This window comes from Eleutherodactylus coqui, chromosome 11 (genome assembly GCF_035609145.1).
Source record: "Eleutherodactylus coqui strain aEleCoq1 chromosome 11, aEleCoq1.hap1, whole genome shotgun sequence".
Lineage (NCBI taxonomy): Eukaryota > Metazoa > Chordata > Amphibia > Anura > Eleutherodactylidae > Eleutherodactylus > Eleutherodactylus coqui.
In genome coordinates, this window is record NC_089847.1 from 100,501,600 (window position 1) to 100,525,723 (window position 24,124).

Here is a 24,124-nt window from a genome sequence, read left to right on the forward strand (position 1 = left end):
CAACGTATGCTGGGAGATGCGTGCAACACTGCGTAATTGTGCAGGTAAAAGAACACATCTGGAGCTCATTAGTCTAATGGCGGCTGCACACGGGTGCATGCACTTTTGTGCGCCCCTCAGCCCAACGAATTAGCGCTATGAACAAGGCTTTTTTGCGCATGTATTGGCGTATTTTATTGTACCGTTATTCTCGCAGCGTTTTTTGAGCACAGAACATAACCATGCACCAATTTAAATAAGGGCTACTTCATGCGAACGTGTGGTGACAGTGTATTCCGTGTGCAGGTTTGGCGCGTGAAATACACTGTACCATTCTGCCATGGACTTTTGTGTTGCCATTCACAGATATTGCGTGAAAAAAAGATGGCAGAATGTCCTATCTAGGGCGTATTCTGCACGCTTGCACACAAAGGTAGTGCATGGTGACTGTCGGCCCGCAGCAAGAACGCAATGTCATTGCTGCGTGCCGTGCGACTGTCATATGCGGGCGGCATGTAGCAAATTATGCTCGTGTGAAGCTGCCCGCAGCTCCAGATGCATCATTTTTCGTGCGGAATTGCGTGTCCCGTTATGCAATGTGCACGCATTTGTGCGCCTCTATAGACCTTTAGTGCGCCAATGTGCATAAACGTACAGCATGCTGGGGGGGCACACTTGCAAAGGAAACGTAAATGAACCCATCAAAATCAATGGGTTCTATACTCTGCGTATACTATACGTATATATAAATCTGTATACACTTGTGTGAAGGGGGCCTTTATTCTGAGGAGTACAAAAAGCACACGCGAGCTCAGGTAGTTTGTCCCATGACGGCTCCTCTAGTTGCTGCCCGCTCACGCCACATAGTAACAGTTGCTATGGCTGCGCGGAGGCTTGCCGCACAGAACTTCGGGAAATGTAGTTCCCGATGCTTTACGGCTGTCAGTGTTGCACTGCAGAGGAAGTGAGTGTGCAGGTTGCTCCGACACTTCCGGTAGTGGCGGCCGGCGTTACTTGCACGATTTTCAATTAGCCCGTAGAAGATTTGTCTTGATCCGACAACATGAGGGACGTGACCGGCTTCCTACAGCAGCAGCAGAGTCAGAGCTCGACGCCCGAGACGGCCGCGATATGGCACCGCCTGGAGGAGCTGCACAACAAGAAGTGAGCGCCGTACAGACTCATAGAGTCCTTGTTGCTCGCAGCGGCCAATCAGAATCCAGCTTCTATGTCTCCGAAGCGGGTCAGGAGATGGTAGGAGAGAGCTGATTGGTTGCTATGGGCCCTCGGTGTCTGCTGTGTGATCTCTGCCCTCAGGACAGGGGGTACATGTCTGACTGCTTGGACCCCACCACACATGACAGTGGGGGTCTCCCTGTATGAATGTAGCTGCTTGCTGCTGCTCCATTCATGCCTATGGGATGGGTGAAGATGGTGGAGCGCTGTACGTGGCCGCCTCCCACAGAGAAGACTAGAGCGTACATGATATGGGGGGGCTCAGGACCACCATTCTGCGTCAGACTCGTTGTCACCGAGGGCTACAGCAGCATTATGGCTGCCTTCCAAGTGCCGTGTATAAGCGCTCATTCACACGGTCAGATTTACGCTCCATATTACAGCGTAGCCCCCATTGTTTTGCGCTGGGGTATACAGACATACGTTTTTCACCGTGTTTTTTCCGCATGTGAAAAACACTGCGTGCGGGGGAAAAAACGTGAGGAGGACTAAAGGCACCCGGTGTGTATTTCACGGACTGAAACTGCCTTTGCCGTGCGAACGAGCCCTGATGTGTTTGTGCGCGCCTCAACACAAGGTATTCGTGTTACGAACGGGGATTTTTTTGCACGCGTATCGCAGCATTTTACTGTATTGTTTTGCGCACAGCGGGCAGATGCCCTGATTTACGGGGCTATTTAGCCTAACCGATTGATGCACACACAATTAAGCAGCTCATAATTTATTTTTTTTCGTGTATGAACTTATTGATATCCATGTGTTCTATCCTCTGAGTGCTGCACACGCAAATCTGCCCGTGTGAATGAGCCCTAAGGCCCGGGCAGATCCGATTTCCAGGATCTGCTCAGGTCACTCACAGTTGGCCATAGGGAAATCTAGGCGTCCGCGCTGGAATGAAAGCATGTGGATTTGTTTTGCAGACCTTCTCCCTCTTTGGCACTGAGCTTCTTTCCTTGGTGGTTGGCTAGGGTGCCCTGGTAGGGCTGTGCCACCACCTGTGAGCTGCTGAACAGAACGGTGTAGAGGCGTGCTGCAGCACAGAATCCAAGATAGCACCCGCTCCCTCTGCCAAGTGCTGACTGCATCCTCTGGGGAAGAGGATGAGCCAGTCATTCTGTGTCATAAACTGACGGGGTGAGCCAGTCCCGGCCTGCGGGCATGGAGTCTGGCACATGTGGCCTAAGAGTACTCTCACCCAGGAGAGTCATCCCAATGCTTAATGCTCCTGGGGCGATGATCGCTCACTGAATGGAAGCGAAGCGCGCTGGGGTCTCTTCCTACCGCCATTCGCAGTAAACAGGTAGTTCATAGATTCTAGTTCTTGGTGATCCTCAAGGTGCATGCGCAGTACTCCACTGTGGGGCGCAGAGCGGGCTGGGTTCGCTACGGCACCTGCGATTACATGGACGACTGTCAGCTGTGGAGAAGTACCCTTACACCCAAACATGTCAGAGAATGAACAGGTGTATTGTCCAACGCCCCGGAGTAACCGGAGTACTTACCTCTGTATGTGGCTCTTACTTACCTCTGTATGTGGCTCTTACTTACCTCTGTATGTGGCTCTTACTTACCTCTGTATGTGGCTCTTACTTACCTCTGTATGTGGCTCTTACTTACCTCTGTATGTGGCTCTTACTTACCTCTGTATGTGGCTCTTACTTACCTCTGTATGTGGCTCTTACTTACCTCTGTATGTGGCTCTTACTTACCTCTGTACGTGGCTCTTACTTACCTCTGTACGTGGCTCTTACTTACCTCTGTACGTGGCTCTTACTTACCTCTGTACGTGGCTCTTACTTACCTCTGTACGTGGCTCTTACCTCTGTACGTGGCTCTTACCTCTGTACGTGGCTCTTACTTACCTCTGTACGTGGCTCTTACTTACCTCTGTACGTGGCTCTTACTTACCTCTGTACGTGGCTCTTACTTACCTCTGTACGTGGCTCTTACTTACCTCTGTACGTGGCTCTTACTTACCTCTGTACGTGGCTCTTACTTACCTCTGTACGTGGCTCTTACTTACCTCTGTACGTGGCTCTTACTTACCTCTGTACGTGGCTCTTACTTACCTCTGTACGTGGCTCTTACTTACCTCTGTACGTGGCTCTTACTTACCTCTGTACGTGGCTCTTACTTACCTCTGTACGTGGCTCTTTCTTACCTCTGTACGTGGCTCTTTCTTACCTCTGTACGTGGCTCTTTCTTACCTCTGTACGTGGCTCTTTCTTACCTCTGTACGTGGCTCTTTCTTACCTCTGTACGTGGCTCTTTCTTACCTCTGTACGTGGCTCTTTCTTACCTCTGTACGTGGCTCTTTCTTACCTCTGTACGTGGCTCTTTCTTACCTCTGTACGTGGCTCTTTCTTACCTCTGTACGTGGCTCTTACTTACCTCTGTACGTGGCTCTTTCTTACCTCTGTACGTGGCTCTTACTTACCTCTGTACGTGGCTCTTACCTCTGTACGTGGCTCTTACTTACCTCTGTACGTGGCTCTTACTTACCTCTGTACGTGGCTCTTACTTACCTCTGTACGTGGCTCTTACTTACCTCTGTACGTGGCTCTTACTTACCTCTGTATGTGGCTCTTGTTTCCAGGCTCTGGCATCAGTTGACTCTCCAACTTCTGGACTTCGTACAGGATCCTGAATGTGCAAAAGGAGATGGACTTATCAAAGTAAGTGTGCAAACTGACCGAACAGCTAGAGGAACTGCGCAATTTTTAGGGAAAGAGTGATTTTTTTTTTTTTTTTTTTTTCGCAGTCCTTGACGTGTTGCGGGTCGTAGAGCTTTCTGTACTCTATTTTGACCCCTTTATGCCCCAGGATGTACATTTACGTCCCGGGCACGCAGGGTTTATATGGAGCAGCCTTCCCCATCCCGCGTGCGATGAGATCGCGAGGTGCTGTTCCGTTAAAGACCCCAGGGCTACTATGGCTTATTGTTCATCAAGGTGTGCTGTGGCATGGCGTGATGGACTGCCTGTCCTAATGTGGTACATTGCAGTACTGTGATATTGCATGATGCACTCTGAGCGATTCAATGATTGCAAGTTGCGGTAAAAAAAAAAAAAAAGTAAAAATGAGTTTCAGAAAGCTTCATTAGTTGCTATAAGAGATAGAGGGTGATAAACCCCCTCCCTATTTTCCCATTTTGCAATAAAAAAATTAAAAACGAAAAACCTCAAACCTATTTGGTATCGCTGCATCCATAAAGGTCCAATCTATCATCGTAATGTGTCCTTTGATCCCACATGGTGAATGTCGTCAGAAAAGGTACGCAATGCCAAAATTACGCTTTTTGGTCCGAGAAAAATGTAACAAAATGATCAGAAACCTGTATGTACTGCAATATGCTACTAATGGGAGCTACAGGATGTCCCACAAAAAAGAGCGCCCCGCCCCCCCCCCCCACACACGCACACCTATGTCAACAGGAAAAGTGAAGCCTGATTTAGACACAGTGATTATCGCTCCAAAGATGTATTTTGAGCAACTTTTGAGTGATAATCGTGTGCATTTTCAGCACAAGATGATTGCTCAAACGTTGAGTGATCACCCTGCGCACCGAGCGGGGATGCAGGAGACAAGCGGGGCCGCTTGTCTTCTGCATCCAGCTGTTCTCTGCTCGGACCGCCTGGCTATTATACAGCTGAGCTCTCCAAGAGGGGTATGCAGAACACAGCTGGGCCAGTGTGTTCTTCATACCCCGGCTGTTATACCGCGGAGCGCTCTGAGCGGGGTGTGGAGAACAGACCTGGACTGCTCTGTTCTTCATACCCCGCCTGTCATCAGGGAGCGGGATACAGCTGAAACAATAGTATCAGCTGTATCCCGCTGTGAATCCCTGATAACTGATCACTGATCTTTCAGCACGCTATAAGACAACGATGAGCGACGGCTTAACGAAAACTGCACGATGTCAGTACAGTTAGACACAATGATTATCGCTCAAAAGACGGCTTTGAGTGATTTGTGAGTGAAAATTGTTGTCTAAATCGGCCTTAATACAGAAAAAGAACCCTTAATTAATCATCATTGTGATAGTCCTGACCTGCAGAATAATTGTCATGTTTGCCACTTGCTTTTTTTCTTTTCTATTCACTCCACTTAGAAGTTTTTAAAAGTTCTTTCAGTACATTATATGCTACATTAACCCTTTCCAATCCAATTTCCCTGCCACCGGCACACGTCTTAGGCTGGGTTCACAAGGGGCGGATTCCCGTCGGAAATCTCGCGGTTTGGCCGCAGCAAAAAACGCGAGATTTCCGCCGGGAGAACCGCCGCGGTTTAAGCCGTGGCGGCTTTGAAGCGGTCCGGCCGCTTGCTTTTCCGTTGCGGCCGGCGCTCCATAGAGGAGAGCGCGGCCGCGACGAAAATAAACAAAAAAGGAAAGGTAAACAGACATGCTGCATCCTCTGAAGCTGCGGCGGCCGCAGCCACGGTTTCAGTCAGATTTACCGCAGCGGATTGGCCGTCCCGTGTGGACGAGATTTCTGAGAAATCTCATCCATATGGCTGGCTAATCCTGAGATTAGCGGCCGCGGGCCAAATCCGCCCTGCGTGAACCCAGCCTTATGGGTAGGAAAGCGCACTGCGGATTCCTTGGAATTACTCAACGGAAACACATAAAAATGATGTCAAGAAAAAAAATTAAATAAACATAAGTAATGAGTGTTTCATATCGGTGCCAGTCCTATCTCAAAATATGAATTTTTTTTTTTTTACAACACATTTATATAATAAGTCTTCATTTCTAATGATGGATAATCAGATATCTCTAATACAGTCCTATACAGAGGCCTCCTATGCATACAGTGTGTATAGCACATGTTTCTAACACTGTGCGGGTCAGAGCTCTGATGTCGGAGGCTGCTCTGCATACGTATGTGACGCTGTTGCGGGACAGAGCTCTGATGTTGGAGGCTGCTCTGCATGTGTATATGTCACTGTGCGGGACAGAGCTCTGATGTCGGAGGCTGCTCTGCATGTGTATATGTCACTGTGCGGGACAGAGCTCTGATGTTGGAGGCTGCTCTGCATGTGTATATGTCACTGTGCGGGACAGAGCTCTGATGTTGGAGGCTGCTCTGCATGTGTATATGTCACTGTGCGGGACAGAGCTCTGATGTTGGAGGCTGCTCTGCATGTGTATATGTCACTGTGCGGGACAGAGCTCTGATGTTGGAGGCTGCTCTGCATGTGTATATGTCACTGTGCGGGACAGAGCTCTGATGTTGGAGGCTGCTCTGCATGTGTATATGTCACTGTGCGGGACAGAGCTCTGATGTTGGAGGCTGCTCTGCATGTGTATATGTCACTGTGCGGGACAGAGCTCTGATGTTGGAGGCTGCTCTGCATGTGTATATGTCACTGTGCGGGACAGAGCTCTGATGTTGGAGGCTGCTCTGCATGTGTATATGTCACTGTGCGGGACAGAGCTCTGATGTTGGAGGCTGCTCTGCATGTGTATATGTCACTGTGCGGGACAGAGCTCTGATGTTGGAGGCTGCTCTGCATGTGTATATGTCACTGTGCGGGACAGAGCTCTGATGTTGGAGGCTGCTCTGCATGTGTATATGTCACTGTGCGGGACAGAGCTCTGATGTTGGAGGCTGCTCTGCATGTGTATATGTCACTGTGCGGGACAGAGCTCTGATGTTGGAGGCTGCTCTGCATGTGTATATGTCACTGTGCGGGACAGAGCTCTGATGTCGGAGGCTGCTCTGCATGTGTATATGTCACTGTGCGGGACAGAGCTCTGATGTCGGAGGCTGCTCTGCATGTGTATATGTCACTGTGCGGGACAGAGCTCTGATGTCGGAGGCTGCTCTGCATGTGTATATGTCACTGTGCGGGACAGAGCTCTGATGTCGGAGGATGCTCTGCATGTGTATGTGACACTGTGCGGGACAGAGCTCTGATGTCAGAAGATGCTCTGCATGTGTATAGGTAATGCAAATATTTACTAAGGCCTCATGTCCACTCGAAAAATGCAATCCACGCAGAATCTGTCGCGGATTTCCGCGGCGGATTTCGTGCGGATTTGCTTTAAATGGTACTTCTTTGGCATGCAGATATCCACACACGTTGCTATCAATGTGATAGCAATGTTGCCGATCCGCGCGGAATCCGCGGCAAAATGGAGCATGCCGCGTTTTTTTCTCCCGTGCGTGAAAAACGCAATTCTTTTATAATGCCATCCGCGGGTGCAAAATTCAATTTAATGGACCGCGGATGGCCAATGATTCCCTATGGGCAAAATCCGCTGCGGATTCCGCAATTCCATTTAGCTAGTGGACATGAGGCCTAAAGTGGATATCTTAGGAGAGTTGACAGATGCTCTTTAATGGGATAGTGCAGGCAGACTCTCCTGCCAGATGTGAGGTCAGGCCTGGGGAGACACAACTGCACACTGGATGGAACAGCTGCTGAGACAAGCGTCTGAAAGCCAGTGAGCATGGGTACAGCGGTAACGGACCTGTTTACCCGCATGGTCGCCCCTGCAGCCAGTGCCAAGCCTTCATAACAATGTCCTCTGTGACTTCTCGTATGTAGGCCTTGGCCTCTATTACTTGGCCCATGTGACCTGGATATGGAACAGGGCCAGGGCTACAAGACCCAGTGATGTGGCACTGAGGATCATTTGGGGTGGGGGCTTACAGGGGGGAAATCTAGAAGATCCCTTTAGTCTGATTGTATGTGATGATTGTCTTTCTCGCTCCGCAGCTTTACGAGAACTTCATCAGCGACTTTGAACACAGGTAATAATCCCCTTTTATTCCGCCTTCTCTTCTGCTACATTATCAGATAAAGACCGTTTATTTGGTTCATTAAATGTGTTTTTGAAGAAGGATCTGCAGATCTTGGGCAGCAAGAGGAGTTTTGCTTGGAAAGCTGAGTGACAACTAACATGGCTGCCATGACAGCTCCGACAGCAGCTGTCACCCGTAGGATTTTGTTGCCCCTAAAATATTAACCCCTTCATGCCGCCGGATGTATATTTACATCTTGGGTGTGCTGGGTTTTTACGGAGTGGGAAGTCGATCCCACCTCACTGACAGCGGATGTCTTTGACAGCCGGCACCACCTGTAACGGCCGCGATCAGCATCAACGCTAATCATGGTTAACTCTTTAAATTCCTTTCTGATAGCGGCATATAAATTCCCCCAATTGGTGTTTAAGATTCTCGAATGGCCCCCTGACTTAAAGGGGTTGTCCCGCGAAAGCAAGTGGGGGTATACACTTCTGTATGGCCATATTAATGCACTTTGTAATATACATCGTGCATTAAATATGAGCCATACAGAAGTTATTCACTTACCTGCTCCGTTGCTGGCGTCCCCGTCTCCATGGTGCCGTCTAATTTTCAGCGTCTAATCGCCAGATTAGACGCGCTTGCGCAGTCCAGTCTTCTTCTTTTCTGAATGGGGCTGCTCGTGCCGGAGAGCGGCTCCTTGTAGCTTCGCCCCGTCACGTGCCGATTCCAGCCAATCAGGAGGCTGGAATCGGCAATGGACCGCACAGAAGCCCTGCGGTCCACCGAGGGAGAAGATCCCGGCGGCCATCTTCAACCAGTAAGTAAGAAGTCACCGGAGCGCGGGGATTAAGGTAAGCGCTGTGCGGGTTTTTTTTAAGTCCCTGCATCGGGTTTGTCTCGGGCCGAACGGGGGGGGGCTATTGAAAAAAAAAAAAAACCCGTTTCGGCGCGGGACAACCCCTTTAATACAGTGTCGGCAGAAATAACATATACTGCAAAACTGAAGCATTGCAGTATATGTTATATGATCAAAGGATCCCAAGTTCAAGTCCCCCATGGGGACTAAATAAAAGTAAGCAAAAAAATGTTTTCACTGTTTATAATGTAACCCCTTAAGGACCAAGCTGTTTTGTACCTTAAGGACCAGACACTTTTTAGGGATTTTACCCATGTGGTGGTTTTACTGCTTCATTTTTTTCCCTTTAGCTACCAAAATTATTTTTGCTGTGCTTTTTTTCCGTGACATATAGGACTATTTTTTTAAATATCTTTTCCACTGACTTTTTTCCCCTGTTTTTTAGTTTTATTGGGGCTAAAATGCTACAAAATATTTTTTTTAACATTTCTAGTTTTTTTTTAAATTATTTTTGTATTTACACTAAAATAAAGTATGGGAATGGGTTCCTCTATTTGTTTTGGACGTTTTGATATATAGTATGTACGGTTTTGGTCTACAGGGCGCATACGGCGACTGTTTTTGTTGGCGTCTGCTTTGTGTTATTCTCTTTCTTTTGTATGTATTGTTGTTTTATTCTGTTTTGTCTTACTGATGTATGTAATTGTGTATTTTACTATCTATGTCCCCCATGACATCATATAAGACCTCTGGGGGACACTCACTTTTTTTTTTAACTTTATTTGACACTTTCCCACTATAGCTAGGGCGTCCATAGGAGCCAACCCCTGTGATGACATTAGTCACCTACAGAGCTGCCAGGGTCTAGTCTGACCCTCCAGCTCTGCAGTAGCAGGGAATCCCGGGAGGTCACATGACCCCCTGAGGCTCCCGTAGTGAAAGTACTTCTTACTTTCACTTTGCCCATACAGTGCTCATTAAGCACTGTATATCGGGGGAGCAGAAGGCAGGAAGGGTTAAAAACCCCTCCTGCCTTCTGCTCCGGGTTATCAGCAGGGATCTCTCTCACTCTCTCCTCCGCTATTCCACTGCTGCCCCCTCGAACACACTCAAACAAGAATGCAGTTAATCGAGAAGAGCGATGCTCGCTCGAGTAACTGACTTATCCGAGTGTGCTCGCTCATCTCTAATGGTAACATTAAATAGTACCATTGAAAAATGCGACTCATCCCGCAACATCAAACCTTCAAACAGCGATTTTGGTGGAAAAAGAAGTTATGATTTTTTTAAATTTTTTTTTTTTAAACTGAGAAGGAAAATCCTTGTGTCGTCAACGGGTTAAGCATCAGGTGGCTTAAAGAAATCAAAAATGTTAAAATCATCTATCTGGTGGTTGTGCTTTACTACTACTTTTTCCCTAAATTCTGTGAGTTTCTGTTTCAGAATTAACCCTTTATCTCTGGTTGAGATAATCCTCCATGTGGTGCGACAGATGACAGGTGAGGAAAGATGAGGATGAGACAAGTCTGTTTTTTTTTTTTTTGGGGAGGGGGGGGTTCTGGTATATGTTCTTTATGAATAGTTTAATTAATTAATTTACTCTATTTTTTTCTTCCCAGATCCCACTGTGGCGCTCAACTTTCTAGAGAAAACGCGGGAGAAGGTGAGCGGTTCTTGGAGACATTTCTACTCCCACGGGCAGAGACATTACATCAGTCTACTAATTCATTGGGAATGGGAAAACAAGGCTCTGAGAATACAATAAAAGGCGCCTTCAGACGATGCATGAAAACACGTCCGTAGTACGGATCTGTATTATGGACGTTTCAAAAGACATTGCGTCCGTATTTTCCATTTATGAGGTTTTTAGCAAGGCAGACTATATCTCCTCATTAGCCTATACGCCGCTGTCTGCTGGGGACATTATACCGGTAGGTGGTGGATGGAGGAGGTTTATCGTTGCCTTCTAACTGATCACATGTGTTTCACCTTTCGAACACACGAACCGGGGACAACAACCATTTTCAATCAACACTGCCCCAGAATTGGGGTTGCAGGGAGAAATGTTAGCCTGTCCTCTTATTCATACTTTGTCTTTCCAAACCGAGGTCCTCAGTTATGTGGAAGGGTTCATCAAAGCTAATGCCTCCTAAAACTGAACTCCCATGCTGGGTACTGGTTCTTGGTGAAGAGATCCAGATGGTACGGAGTGCTTGCTAGGATCCCTAGTCCCATTTCAAGGCTCTTCTATGGATTGGACCTCCAATAGGGGGCAGTAGCTCTGGAACTCTATACATTGTTTTCCCAACCTTATACACTGCATGCACATCATCACTTCTGGTATTGGATGTTTTTTTCCAGCTGACCACATACATTTCTTGACCACCAAGAAGTCGTAAAAAAAAAACAAAAAAAACCTTTTCTCGTGTCTTGTTCCCAGGTGAAAAGCAGCGATGAGGCCGTGATACTCTGCAGGACGGCCATCGGAGCTTTAAAGCTGAACATTGGAGACTTACAAGCCACTAAGGTGTGTGAAGGAAACTGTGGTACAGACTCTCTTGCTGTGGTGCAGTGTAGAATAAAGCCTAAATAAAGGGCTTATTTACTACTACTGTCTAATAGTGCAAACTAAGGCTGGGCTCACACAACCAGGCCGGATCCCACACGTTGAAGGCCCACAGCGATTCCGGGTGTGAGCCTGGCCAGTGACCCTGCGTAGGCAATCAATTGTATTGTACATGACCGCTGAGACATGTAGGCTGTCATGCGCAGTACAGGTTTTTTGTTGGTATTTCCCATGCCGTTGCTTAGCGATGATGCGGGTACCCGCAGAACATGCACAATGGGATTCCGCGGTAAACTAGAACATTCTGCGATTTTAAATATTTTTTTTTTTTTTTAATATTTTTTTTTTCCCTTGCACTCGCAGAATATGCAATTCATACTCACTAGTGGGAAGGAAAATTCGAAAATGCATGCCTTTTCAGTGCCTGCGTTTATACTGGGGGTCGTCCACACAGATGCCAATCGCGGAACATGCGATTCAAATCCAGTTGTGTGAGACGGGCCTAAGGCTGCTTTTATATCTGTCGGGGTTCCGTTTTCATGCTCTGTTCGGGAAGCAGGAAAGAGGAATTCTCCGACTGAACTGGACCGGCTTATGACGAAATCAAACAGCGCCGGACAGACCCCCATTAATAATAACAGGGTCCGTTCGGTTTTAGCTCAGCTGCCCGACACTTTACCGGAAGATAAACCGCTGCATGCTGCGCTAATTTCTTCAGCATTCTGTCCCGGATCTGAGAAGGAACCTCTGAGTGAAGGTTCCAGCTCAGATGTGATCCCGGCTTTAAAGAACGAAGTAGAGAAGAAGAAACCAGGAACCAGGCGCAGTAATAGGACAGGCACAGTGTCTAGAAAAGGATGGCTTCTTTGTTCCAAGGCAACACATCTCGGTGCTGGAATGGCATCTTCCTCAAGTCTGGTAACTGGCTCCATTCACATAGTCGGGGTACGGAAACGGCTGTGCAGTGTGCCAGCATGCAGCCACAACTGGACAGGTATGTGATGAGTGTTTGTGGCCAGAATACCCCTTTTAGATGTATCCACATTGGTATATTTTGTGCTGTGAAATCCATGACGGATCCACAACAAAATCCGCCTTTGTTACTTGTGGGTTTGCCGTGGATTTTACAACAGATTCTTCAGCAGTGAAAATCCGCAACATACATACACATGCTGATTATTTAGAATCCACACTGCAGGTCAATTTAAGCATCGGCTTCACTCCCATTGAAGTCAGTGGGGGTGCCACACTTTTATGATATTTCCTGCTCCTCTTTGCAGACAGGACCGGATGTCGGGAGGCTAGGTCAACATTTCAAAAAAGGCCGGGATACTCCTTTAAACGCTCGTCCAGTTGGCTGTAGAAAGACTGCATAGCATGAAATGTTGGAGGTGATGTGAACCTTCTTAAAGGGGTTTCATATCTATATGGTGACAGTTAAGCTGCGTAGTGTGTCTCAGCCACCAGAGGGCGCTGTGTGCCCTACAAGAGTATCCCCTCTCATTGCTTAGAACTAGAGATGAGCGAACCTACTCGGCCACGCCCCTTTTTGCCCGAGTGCCGCGATTTTCAAGTACTTCCGGGGGGCGCTGTGGGTGAGTGGGGGGTTGCAGCGGGGAGTGGGGGGGGAGAGAGAGAGAGCTCCCCCTTGTTCCCCGCTGCTTACCCCCGCTCCGCCACGCCTCCCCCCCCCCCCCCGAATCTTTTCACCCGAGTACGGAAGTACTCGAAAATCGCGGTGCTCGATCGAGTAATTACTCGAAACGAGTATATTCGCTTATCTCTACTGAGAACCTATCCTGTAGCACTCGGTGGTTGCCTTATCGAATGAATATTCTGCGTGTGCTATTAGAAGTTATTGTAGCTCAGAATAGCAGATATTAAAGTCATATTGTACTAACCAGCTCACATCCTCCGCAGTCAGTCTGAATCAGCTGGAGCCTTCCTTAGTACACGGCTTGTATGTCACTTTGGTTTACTGATCAATATTAAATATATGTATTCCATGCTTTTGTATTCTGCAGGAGACCATAGAAGGAGTGGAGGAGATGCTTGGGGGATTGGCCGGGGTGACCTCTGTGCACAGCCGCTTCTATGACCTGTCCAGCAAGTATTATCAGACCATTGGGAATCATGCCTCCTATTATAAAGATGCTCTTCGATTTTTGGGTTGCACAGAACTGAAAGACCTGCCAGGTAACTGCCAAAGACGTGATCAGATCTTCTGATGGTTCCGTATTACCTTTGGCTGTCTTGTACTGTGTGTTATCCTGGTGTCCGTCAGTTATGGTCTCGTAGTGCGGTCTAGGAGTACCAACATTGCAGAACAGTCTTGGTGTTTTCATTTTGCTGCCTCTGCCTCTAGCTTGGATACAAGATGTGATACGGGTGGGCATGGAGGCTCTAGTAGCCTGTTGTACTGCCTCTAGCTTGGATAAAAGATGTGATATGGGCGGGCATGAAGGCTCTAGTACCCTGTTGTACCACCTCTAGCTTGGATACAAGATGTGATACAGACAGGCATGGAGGCTCTAGTACCCTATTGTACCACCTCTAGCTTGGATACAAGATGTGATACGGGCAGACATGGAGGCTCTAGTGCCCTGTTGTACCGCCTCTAGCTTGGGTACAAGATGTGATACAGGCGGGCATGGAGGCTCTAGTAGCCTGTTGTACTACCTTTAGCTTGGATACAAGATACAGGTATCATATGTTATCCTGCGGTATTTCGGTCCACATTTGTGATAAATCTGGCATCCGGGCAGCCATGTAAATGTTACAACATTATGAGGGCTTCCTGTGACCCCCTTGTGCGTGCGGCCGAGCATTATCCTGCTGCAAGCCGCCATGAGAGGAACACGTGGCTGCAGGATGTCCTGAACATATCGCTGAGCTGTCATTGTCCCTCGTACCACTATTAGGGGTGACCGACTGTTGTATGTGATGACCTCCCAGACCATCACACCAGTAGGGGGCAGTGTGTTGCTCCACAGCAAAGGGTGGATTGAGGAGCTCACCCCGAGGTCTATAGACATGAACATAACTGAAATCAGTGCTCAAGCGAAACCTGGATTCGTCACTGAAGACAAGCGATTCCACCCCGTAGCGTCCAGTTTTGTCATTCACAACACGCTGCAAGGTGGTTGTCCAAGACAGTACATGCAATGGGCGCTGTGAGACCAAATGTCCTTCAGCCAAATGCGTGGAAATGGTTCTGATAGACACGGGGTGTAATGATGACGGCACCAGTCTCTGGACGACTGACAATGAAACAGTTGGAGCTGCTCCTGCTCATCGGACGCTCCTCTCTAGTAGTGGTCTATTGAGGCTGTCCTGAGCCCAAACGCCTTGTGTGCCCTCACACATCCGCTGGTCCCAACACGTCCTGACAATCTCATCCAAACAGCCCAGATGGTGGCAATTCGTCGATACGACCATCCAGTTTCCAGTAATGCGCTCCTCTCCGACTCCTCAAAATCTCTTTAATTGTGTTGTAGAGGCATGAAAAAGGGGTAACTGCATGCTGAGCTTTGCAACAAAATGACAACTCCTAGGTGCTTGAGATTACACAATAAAATATATAATATTATATATAATTTTTCTTTTTTTTTTTTTGTCCAATTGTATGTATATAGATAAAGCTGAGTTGACTCATTTGTACCATTTTAGAATACACACTACTTTTTGACCAAATTGTATTAAATTTGTGGAAGCAGGATTATCAAAACCAGCAATTTTCCCTTTTTTTTGGCATTGTTTTTTTTTTCCTAACGGCTTTAGACTTACGGGATAAATACTACCGATCGTTACGAACAAGTCAATATCAAATTTGGGGGGTTCCAATAATGGCATTTAATTTGAAAAATTGCGTGTTTGTCATACAATGGGACTTGAAGATGCGATCCTTTGATCGCTTGGATAATGCACTGTACTGGGTATGTAGTACGGTGTATTATATTATATTGTCACGTGATCACCATTGACCCCATGGCCTGTCAATGCCAGTATAACGCTGCCCCCGTACATGGCAGTCCCGAAGGTCATGATTAGTTCTTGTGATTGGATTGTGGAAGTGCCAATGGGATGCTGGAGGTAGCTCTCTCCCTCTCCAAAAGCTCTAGATACAGCACATCTACATAGATCGTGAAATGTATAGAGGTTAAATCCTTAGGGTCAGACCTAAGCAACAGCCGTCATTCTGCTCTGATTACTCGGGGGGGTCAGTTCCTGAGGCCTCTGGTAATGCGGGAACTACTGGCCCGCTGCGTCATAAATGTCCGGTGTGTGTCGGGAAGTGGTTTAAGGCTGAGTACCCCTTAGGCCTCCTTCCCACGAACGGATTTACGCCGCGTAAATCCGCTGCGTTGCACCATGCTATTAGGTTCTATTGAACCTAATAGCACAATGCTCACGATGCGTAACTCCACCGCGGAATTACGCACCGCGATTTCTCCCGTCCTCACCCGCAGCATGCTCTATTTGCTGCGGGTGAGGACGGGCTGTACGCACTGACGGCTTCCATTGCAGTCAATGGAAGCCGTCCGTTCACGCTATCTCCCGCTGCAACCAGCGGAAGATAGCGTGAAAAAACGCTTCCCCGCCTACCGCCACGCGTCATATGACGCGGCCGGCGCGTCACGTGACATGGCCGGCCGCGTCATGTGACGCGGTGGGCGTGTCACATGACGCGACGGCGGTGGGCGGGGAAGCATCTTCACGCGATCTTCCGCTGGTAAGTATGGGGTCTCTGGGGGGCGCCGTGACGGGCTTCACTGCGGAATATTACGCGGCGGAGCCCGTCACGCTCGTGGGAAGGAGGCCTTAATCTTGTCTTTTGATATATTTTTTTTTTAAATGTGTTTGGAAATTTTTGATTGTTTGTTTGATTTCTGCACTGCTTTTGTTTTCCGAGGCACCTCAGACTGGAGGACTGAAATCTTAACAAATCCTGTCAGAGTAAACTGACAGCGTCTCCCACAGCCTGCTGCCATGTAGTGAAGGTGCATTCACTGCCTTTCGACAGAGCTATTAGACAGGGCTGTATGGCAGTGCCTGGGGGATAGTGGATGAGATCAGAAAGACAGAGACCTGAGAAAGCTACTTTCTGCTCTTATAAGCAGTGAGGGGGAAGGGACCGTCAGCTACTTGGAGAGAGGATGAGATAGCTGTGTAGTATTTAGTGGGTGTTATGCTACACAGCTTCTGAAAATGGAGGGGGAGCTGAGCTTGTGTACATTCATAAGGGAGACCTGCTGATCAGTGCTGCAACCCCCCCCCCCCCAGCCAGAAACGTGCTGTAAACAAAGTATGTGGTTTTCTAAATGCATGAAAAGGAAATCTCAATGCTTAGAAAAACTGTGCATTATTTTTTTTCTGCAGGGACTTTTTAGTAAGATGTGTGTGTATTGGTTTTTGTTTTTTTCATTGTCACTTTTTTTTAAAGTTTTTCATTGAATTTAGTATATCTATGCAAATCTGGGTGTGATAATATAGACCAATTACTGTAGAGCCACTCATTACATATTCATGTTTAATTGCAGTGTCAGAGCACCAGGACAGAGCATTTACTCTTGGGCTGGCTGGTCTACTTGGAGATGGGGTCTATAACTTTGGAGAGCTGGTGAGTTTTTGTTGCCTACCCTATGCTAACAGGGAGTTGCCTTATGCTGATTAAAGGCCCCCTTACACATAGTAATTTGAACTCTCTTATTTTGGTGGGACCAGCAGGCTATCGTATGTGCATGGGGGGGGGTTGCCTTCCGACCCTCCCTGGACAGATAATGATATGAAGATAAAGTATCGGGCTTTTTGGATTTCACTACCCAATCTTTTTGATTCTCCCCTGCCAATGTGCCTTCACCAGAGGTGCTAGAAGTGGCTTACCTCAAACTGCCCACTGAGAACACTTGAATGCTCCCTTGAACCAACTGTTTCAGGGACTTTGATATTAATGGATTATTTTAAAGATGGGCAATTAATATAGCTGTTAGGAATCCAACGGTGTCTGGTTAAACCAATGAAGGGGACGGGGCACTCCTCTTGGACAGCTGAGCCCCCCTCAGTCAGCAGATTGTGGGGAGATGTGATTTAGACCCCAACTGATATGGTATTGATGGCTTATCTAATTAACATAAAAGTCCGAGAAAACCTCTTTAACTGAGTAAAATGTGTTTTCCCAAGCACAGTACACAAATACAAGTGCAATCAGACCCTCATTGGAATTGCTTTTGTCAAAACCATTGCTATAACTCATTACATAGAATAACATTATGAAATCTCTCCTCAGCTGATGCATCCGGTGTTGGAATCCCTCCGTAACTCTGAGCGGCAGTGGCTGATAGACACCCTGTATGCCTTCAACAGTGGCAATGTAGAGACCTTCAGAGCCTTGAAAACCGCCTGGGGACAACAGGTTTGGGACCAGTTTTGTATCTCCTCTCCCCTTTTGTTAAGGTACTCTTACACAGGACGATTGTTGGGATGGCTATCAGAAGCTTGTACGCCCAACGATCGCTCCTGTGCTTTCACACGGCGATGACCACACACTGATTGGAAGCAGAACGCGACGGAAATCTCTTCCAGTCATCTGCCTCCATTCACAGTAAACAGGCAGTCCTTCATAGATGAGCGACTGCCTGGTTAAATGGGCCAACAGTCGCTTGGCTTTTAGGTGGGCTTGAAAGCCAAGCGATTCCGACAAGTGAGCCATTATCACTCAATGGCCATGTTGTCATCCTGTGTAAACACTGGACCCAATCGTCCGTAACCCTTTTTTGAGCGATTACTTGGGCAGCTATCAGCCAGTGTAAAAGTACCCTTCGTCTAACCCCGCTTACTGACAGGTTGTCTTATTATGTTTCCTTGCACATCAGCCTGACCTTGCAGCGAATGAAACCCTTCTACTCAAGAAGATTCAGCTTCTCTGTTTAATGGAGGTGAGCGGTTCTGTAAGCAGTTAACTGTAATGTTTCAGTACCGGTAGTAGATGAGTGTAGGATTACCATCACCTATCACTGATCGCCTGCTCATCCATAGATGACCTTCACACGGCCAGCAAATCATCGTCAGCTGACATTCGATGAAATTGCAAAGAGCGCACAGGTCAACGTTAATGATGTGAGTAGAGGAACGGTATTACTTGAAAGTAACTTTCTTTTAATGATATGTATTTTTTTTTTAAAGCAATTTCAGTGTAACCCTTTCATGACCAAGGGTCATTGATCCGCCTGCATCCAGATCATATTCTGCAGTGGTATTCCCACTTAAAAAAATCATAACTTTATTTTTCCAGTGACAGATCTACGAGAGGGCAGGATGAGGTGTATTGGTACCGCTATTTAACATACCATATAATGTATTTGGAAACTTTAAGAAGTTTCTATATGGGGCGAAATAGAAAAAAATGACCCAGTTACACCGTTTTAGCTAGGGATTTTTACGGTGCAGTAAATATGACGGGTTATCTTTTATTCTATGGGTCGGTATGATTACAGCGATACCAAAATTTTAAAAAAAAAAAGGCTTTTGACCCTTTAGCTTTTTCTGCTCTGACCTCCGAAGTGGCCGGCGCTTGTAACTGCAAGCACAGCTTTCGTTGACATCAATGGGAGCCGTGCCTGCAGTTACAAGCGCCGGCCACTACACAGAGGTTGGCGCAGAGACTTCCTCTCCGACTCCAGTGTAATAGCGGCTCTCTCAGCAGGCTCACAATCAGCTGATCAGTCAGGATCCCAAGTGACTGACCCCAGACGATCAACTATTGATGACCTATCCTGAGGATAAGTCATCAATAGTATTCTACCTGGAAAACCCCTTTAATGCAGCTTTGGGGTTATGGATTACTTTTTAGAGCTTAAGGACAGACTAAATGCATTTAAAAGCCTTATTTGAAAAAAGGCTGGTCATGCTTAGATAAAAATATGCAAAAGGAGATATTTACAAAAGGGCAGGAAACCTACAAAATACACACAGTTATTAAAACAAAAAGGGATAGAATAATAGAAAATAGCAGTCTATGAGATGGGGTCAGATAGGTCTGGTTGTCAGTAGATGGGCAGTCCTGCATCAGATGGGATTCCTCAGTCTGATAACGAGGAGAGGATCCCCTTTAGTTTTAAAGCCTCTTCGAGCTGCACCTCTGCCGTCCTCTTTGTGACATGACGGAGATGCACAGATCTAGATGGAAACCCAATTTAATATTTATGCTATATTTCCCCAGGAGGTGCTCCAAAAGGGAAACTATGGCCCTCATACTTCACAGCCTGAATCTACCAATGATTAGACATCAAACACCATATGTAAGGTATTAGTCTAGGGAAGGGGTGATTCCACGTGTTCTGCAGATCACACAGTGAATGCTTTGTATTCACTACAGGCTTCCAGTTCAGAAAATATAATTAGTGTCTGCCTAAAACTCGGATTACTCCTAATCCCAGTTACTTTTCCTTTGTCTCATCTGTCAGTCAGTGAGTCTGTGAGAATGTGTATTGGAGGCTCAGGAGGACAATGGACTCTCCTGCAACTAGCTAATTTCATTATCATAGAACAAAAGCTTCCTGGTTGATCCCAAAAGGAGCCATTTGAGATCAAAGACCCCTTGACAGGTATGAATATTGATGCTCTGCTTGTCCAGATGTATTTCTTCTAATCCGCCAAACTCTCCCAGATCAAATTGGTTTATACAGAAACGCTTGCTGACAGGCAAAGATGGGTGGATCTACCTCTCTCACTTACAGTATTAATTCTTGGGAGAATAGAGTGCTTCATAGAGCCACCATACCGTGGCACTGGACGGCATATAATACAGAGCCATAGGAAGATTGCTGCTGCACCAGGGTCTGTCCACATTGTCTCCATGGGGGCAATAGCCCTTACACTAAATGAAACTGTTGTACACAATTGATCCTTTACTCGAAATCTGTAAATGCTAATTAGTCACAGAAGCATATCCCAAAAAAGTTTTGTACTGTGTTAGCCAATGGAGCAAAACGTGATTGTTCTTCAGTAAGAGAAACCAAGTAATCTTGTAGATATGATACCTTTTAATGGCTAACAAAAATACATGTTAATGGAAGCTTTCAAACCTACTTGGGGCTCTTCCTCAGGCAATCTGGATGGGATATATATATATAGGCACCGACATAGCGTGATTACTTTGCACTGAAAGCAATACCAGACAAGATGAGCAGAGAAGTAAATACTTAATTAGTCCACTGGTAAGGAATGTGGCAGTTTTATGGTCTCTATCCTGGTGTTAGGGGGTAACCAGGCCAGTGTGTTATCTCTACTTCAGATTTTCCATATTCTCCACTGATGCAAGAACCCCCCACCGAGGTTCATTCCATTCTTGAGGGTATCAAAAATGTCCATAAATTGATACTCCCAAATTCCTCTATTGCTGTGACTTGAAGTTGTCCTCCAGTATGATTACTCTCATCTGTTCTATGCTGTGTCCGTGACTAGAAAAATGCCCGGCCATGGGTAATTCTGTCTTTTCCTCTCTAATTGTGTGGCGATGAGATCTCATCCTGGCCTTCTTTCTGTCCTGTTTCCCCAATATAAAGCCCCCCAACAGAACACTTACTGCAGAGGATCAGGTACATAACATATGACGTGGAACATGTGAATGCCCCCGGGATCTTATAGAAGGAGATCCGACATGTCGGTTTGTCATAACTACTCAGTAAAATGACCCATAAAAATATAAAACCTGTCCAGTAAATGTATCCAAGCAAATAACGTAACCTCAAGCGTTCTCCTCAGAAATGCTAATTGCAGGTTGCTTTACAGGGAGCTGTGGAGAGAAATGTATCCCAGGTTGTTCTACCTCCGCTGATCTGTCCCTGTATTTGTCATAGGTGGAGCTTCTTGTCATGAAGGCACTGTCTGTGGGTTTACTGCGAGGAAGTATCGATGAAGTGGATAAGAGAGTGCACATCACATGGGTTCAACCTCGAGTTCTTGACTTGCAGCAGGTATGCATGAACTTCTACCAATATTTAAAGGGTCACGGTCATCAGCTTTGATGCCCATGAACTATGTTATGGATCTCAAAGATGAGGGAATAGGAAGTCTGAGCTATATTTCATACTCACCGGATGCCCAGTTCTAGGAATTGTTTCCCTACAATGTTGGTGCGCACCAGCAGCTAAATTCTTTCTGTGCGCTCACCTCCCATAGAGATGAATGGGAAATGCATCCACAGAATGGCCCAATCTGCTGGCGTGCATCAACTTTGCAGGGTCACAGCGCTGGAGCGGGGCACCTGCCGAGTATGATATGCAGCTCCTCGGACTCTGTTCCTTCAGCTTTGGGCTCCATAACATTAGTGTATCTGTCAAAGGTGATGAGTGTCCCTTTAAATTTCTGCTCTTTATCTTTTTGTGTAGCGTCACTCTTTTCCATAGACTCGAAGTGTTTGTGCACTTCAACCCCATTTACTTGATTTTTCACAGTCTAAAGTGTATTTTCACATCAGTTACTTCAAAATTAAATGTTGGTAAATTTTGCCATTTTATGATGTAACCGATTTAAAGACCCGACCATTTTTTAACACAGCCATCTGAGGGCTTATTTTGTCGTACAAGTTGTATTTTTCAATGGTATACCCTTCCCATATGGGACTTGAACTAGTTATCATTTTGATTGCTTACACAATATACTGCAACACTTTAGTATTGCAGTTCATTGTATTTATCCAGGCACAGCCTAATAGACAAACAAATGGAAGCCCTGAGGGTCTACAAAAGCCCCAGGTTGCAGTTTTCAAACACATTTTGTTTGTATGATAACCAGGGAAACTGCTATTTATTCACCTAATACAATGTTTTTGTGCTGAAAAATCACTTAAAGTGCTGGCCACTAGGGGTCTCCCTGCTGCCTAGCTTGCTGTCCACTGCCTGCTGTCAAATGATTGACAGAAAATATGACTACATTAGAAGAGTAGGTAGAGAAGGGGGAACTGTATAGAAAGCTAACGATGAGTTATCTTCTGCTTTTTATTCACATGTACACTGCTCGGTGCTGCTGTACAAGATGTTATGTAGTTCTTTGTGTTACAGACAGGGACCAGAATCTCTAGTTTTCTGTGTATAGAGCACAGCAGCCAAAATTTAGGTCACCCTCCCTTCCCACAATGCCACATCCCCTTCCCATGAATTCATGCCCCCTTTTTGGATTTGACACGTTTTTAGTAGTAAATATGAGCCATTATGTTCTGTTAATTTTTATGCTTTTTTAATTCCTCAGATCAAAGGTATGAAAGACCGCTTGGAGTTCTGGTGCACAGATGTGAAGAGCATGGAGATGCTGGTAGAACATCAAGCCCATGACATCTTGACGTAGACTCCCTACCACTCCGTATAGCGATCGCACCAGTCCCCTCTCCGTCACCACATGCTGCTGCACTTGTGAGCACGGCGCAGGGATTATAGCAGGACTCAATTGGGGGTGATTAAACTCCTCACTGCCTGAGACATCCGACCTGTTTGGTTTTATCTACAAGCTGCGGCCTCTTTATGCCCCAGGGTTTGTGCCTGTACTGTAAATGGCAAATAAACCAATTCTTGTGAACTTCTTATCTGCTCTTTTCATGTCTTGAGTTTACCACTGACATAACCTGATCGCACCAAGAACTGCAAGCGCAGCGTGATTCCAACAAACAGTCATTGGTTTACATAATAATCTTTCTTTATATAGCGCCAACATATTCCACAGCGCTTAACATTTTCAGCTATTACATTTAGGCGGTCTGCACACGGGCGGATTTGCATTGCGGAATCCAGAGCAGGCGTCCGCCTCTGGGTTCTGCAGCAAATACCGTCCATATAGCATGCTATGTAAAAATGCAGTTTCACTTACACGAGTGGAAATCAATTGCGCTTTTACGCTCTTGCTAACACCTGAACGTCACAAGACACAAGTTTACATCCTGGCAGGATGGAACTTAACGCAACAGGACATAAACTTTGGTCCTGCGTATGGCACGGGCTCAGAAGTGAGCCCATGCCATACCACAGCAGGAGCCGGCTGTGATGGATAGCCGGTCTTCTACTGCAACAGCTGGGATCGATGAAAGAATTGATCCCCACTCTTAACCCCGTACATGCTGCGCCTATGTACATTGCGGCATATAAAGAATTCATACAGGGAGCGCGCTCCGTCTGTGACGTCATCGGCACTCCGCAATGTAATCGTGTAAGGCCGATGGGTTTCCTTGGTAAACTGATGCCATACACTGGTGTAGCAGCCTGCCATGGCTTATGATTATTGTAAGCAATAATGCATTGTAGTACAGAAGTACTGCAATGCATTATGATAGTGATCAGAGCTTTTATGGTTCAAGTCCCCTACAGAGCCATAAAAATGTATATTTAAAAAGAAAAAAACCTTTTTCACTTTTCCATTTGTATAAATAAAGAAATGCTAATAAATGTGGGGTTTTGTTTATCATCTTGTCTGTAACGACCTGCACAATGAATTGAACATACTATCATGCACGGCAAAGACTAAGGGAAAAAAAAAACCTTAAAAAATGGAGGCAAAGTGCTTATTTTGTTAATTTTGCCTCCTAAGAAAACGCAATAAATGTGATTTTTAAAAAAAGCCATATATACCCCAAAATGGTTCCATTAAAAACTACAGCTTGTCAGACAAAAAAAAAAGTTATGGTCTTTGAAAAGTGGAAACGAAAATCCTCAAAAAAGTCATATCCCTATCACCAAAATAGGC

The 24,124-nt window shown here is 46.3% G+C and overlaps 1 protein-coding gene across 1 annotated transcript; it reads left to right on the forward strand.

The window, feature by feature from the left end:
* Positions 1-928: 928 nt before the first annotated feature.
* On the forward strand, positions 929-22,971 carry PSMD13 (proteasome 26S subunit, non-ATPase 13). Its single transcript, XM_066583145.1, has 13 exons — positions 929-1,143; positions 3,812-3,890; positions 7,942-7,976; positions 10,273-10,328; positions 10,449-10,492; positions 11,270-11,356; positions 13,420-13,591; positions 16,936-17,015; positions 17,682-17,807; positions 18,268-18,330; positions 18,431-18,511; positions 21,253-21,369; positions 22,643-22,971. The coding sequence occupies exons 1-13, from the start codon at positions 1,043-1,045 to the stop codon at positions 22,736-22,738; spliced, it is 1,137 nt and encodes a 378-aa protein (XP_066439242.1). The 5' UTR covers positions 929-1,042; the 3' UTR covers positions 22,739-22,971.
* The last annotated feature ends 1,153 nt before the right edge of the window (positions 22,972-24,124 follow it).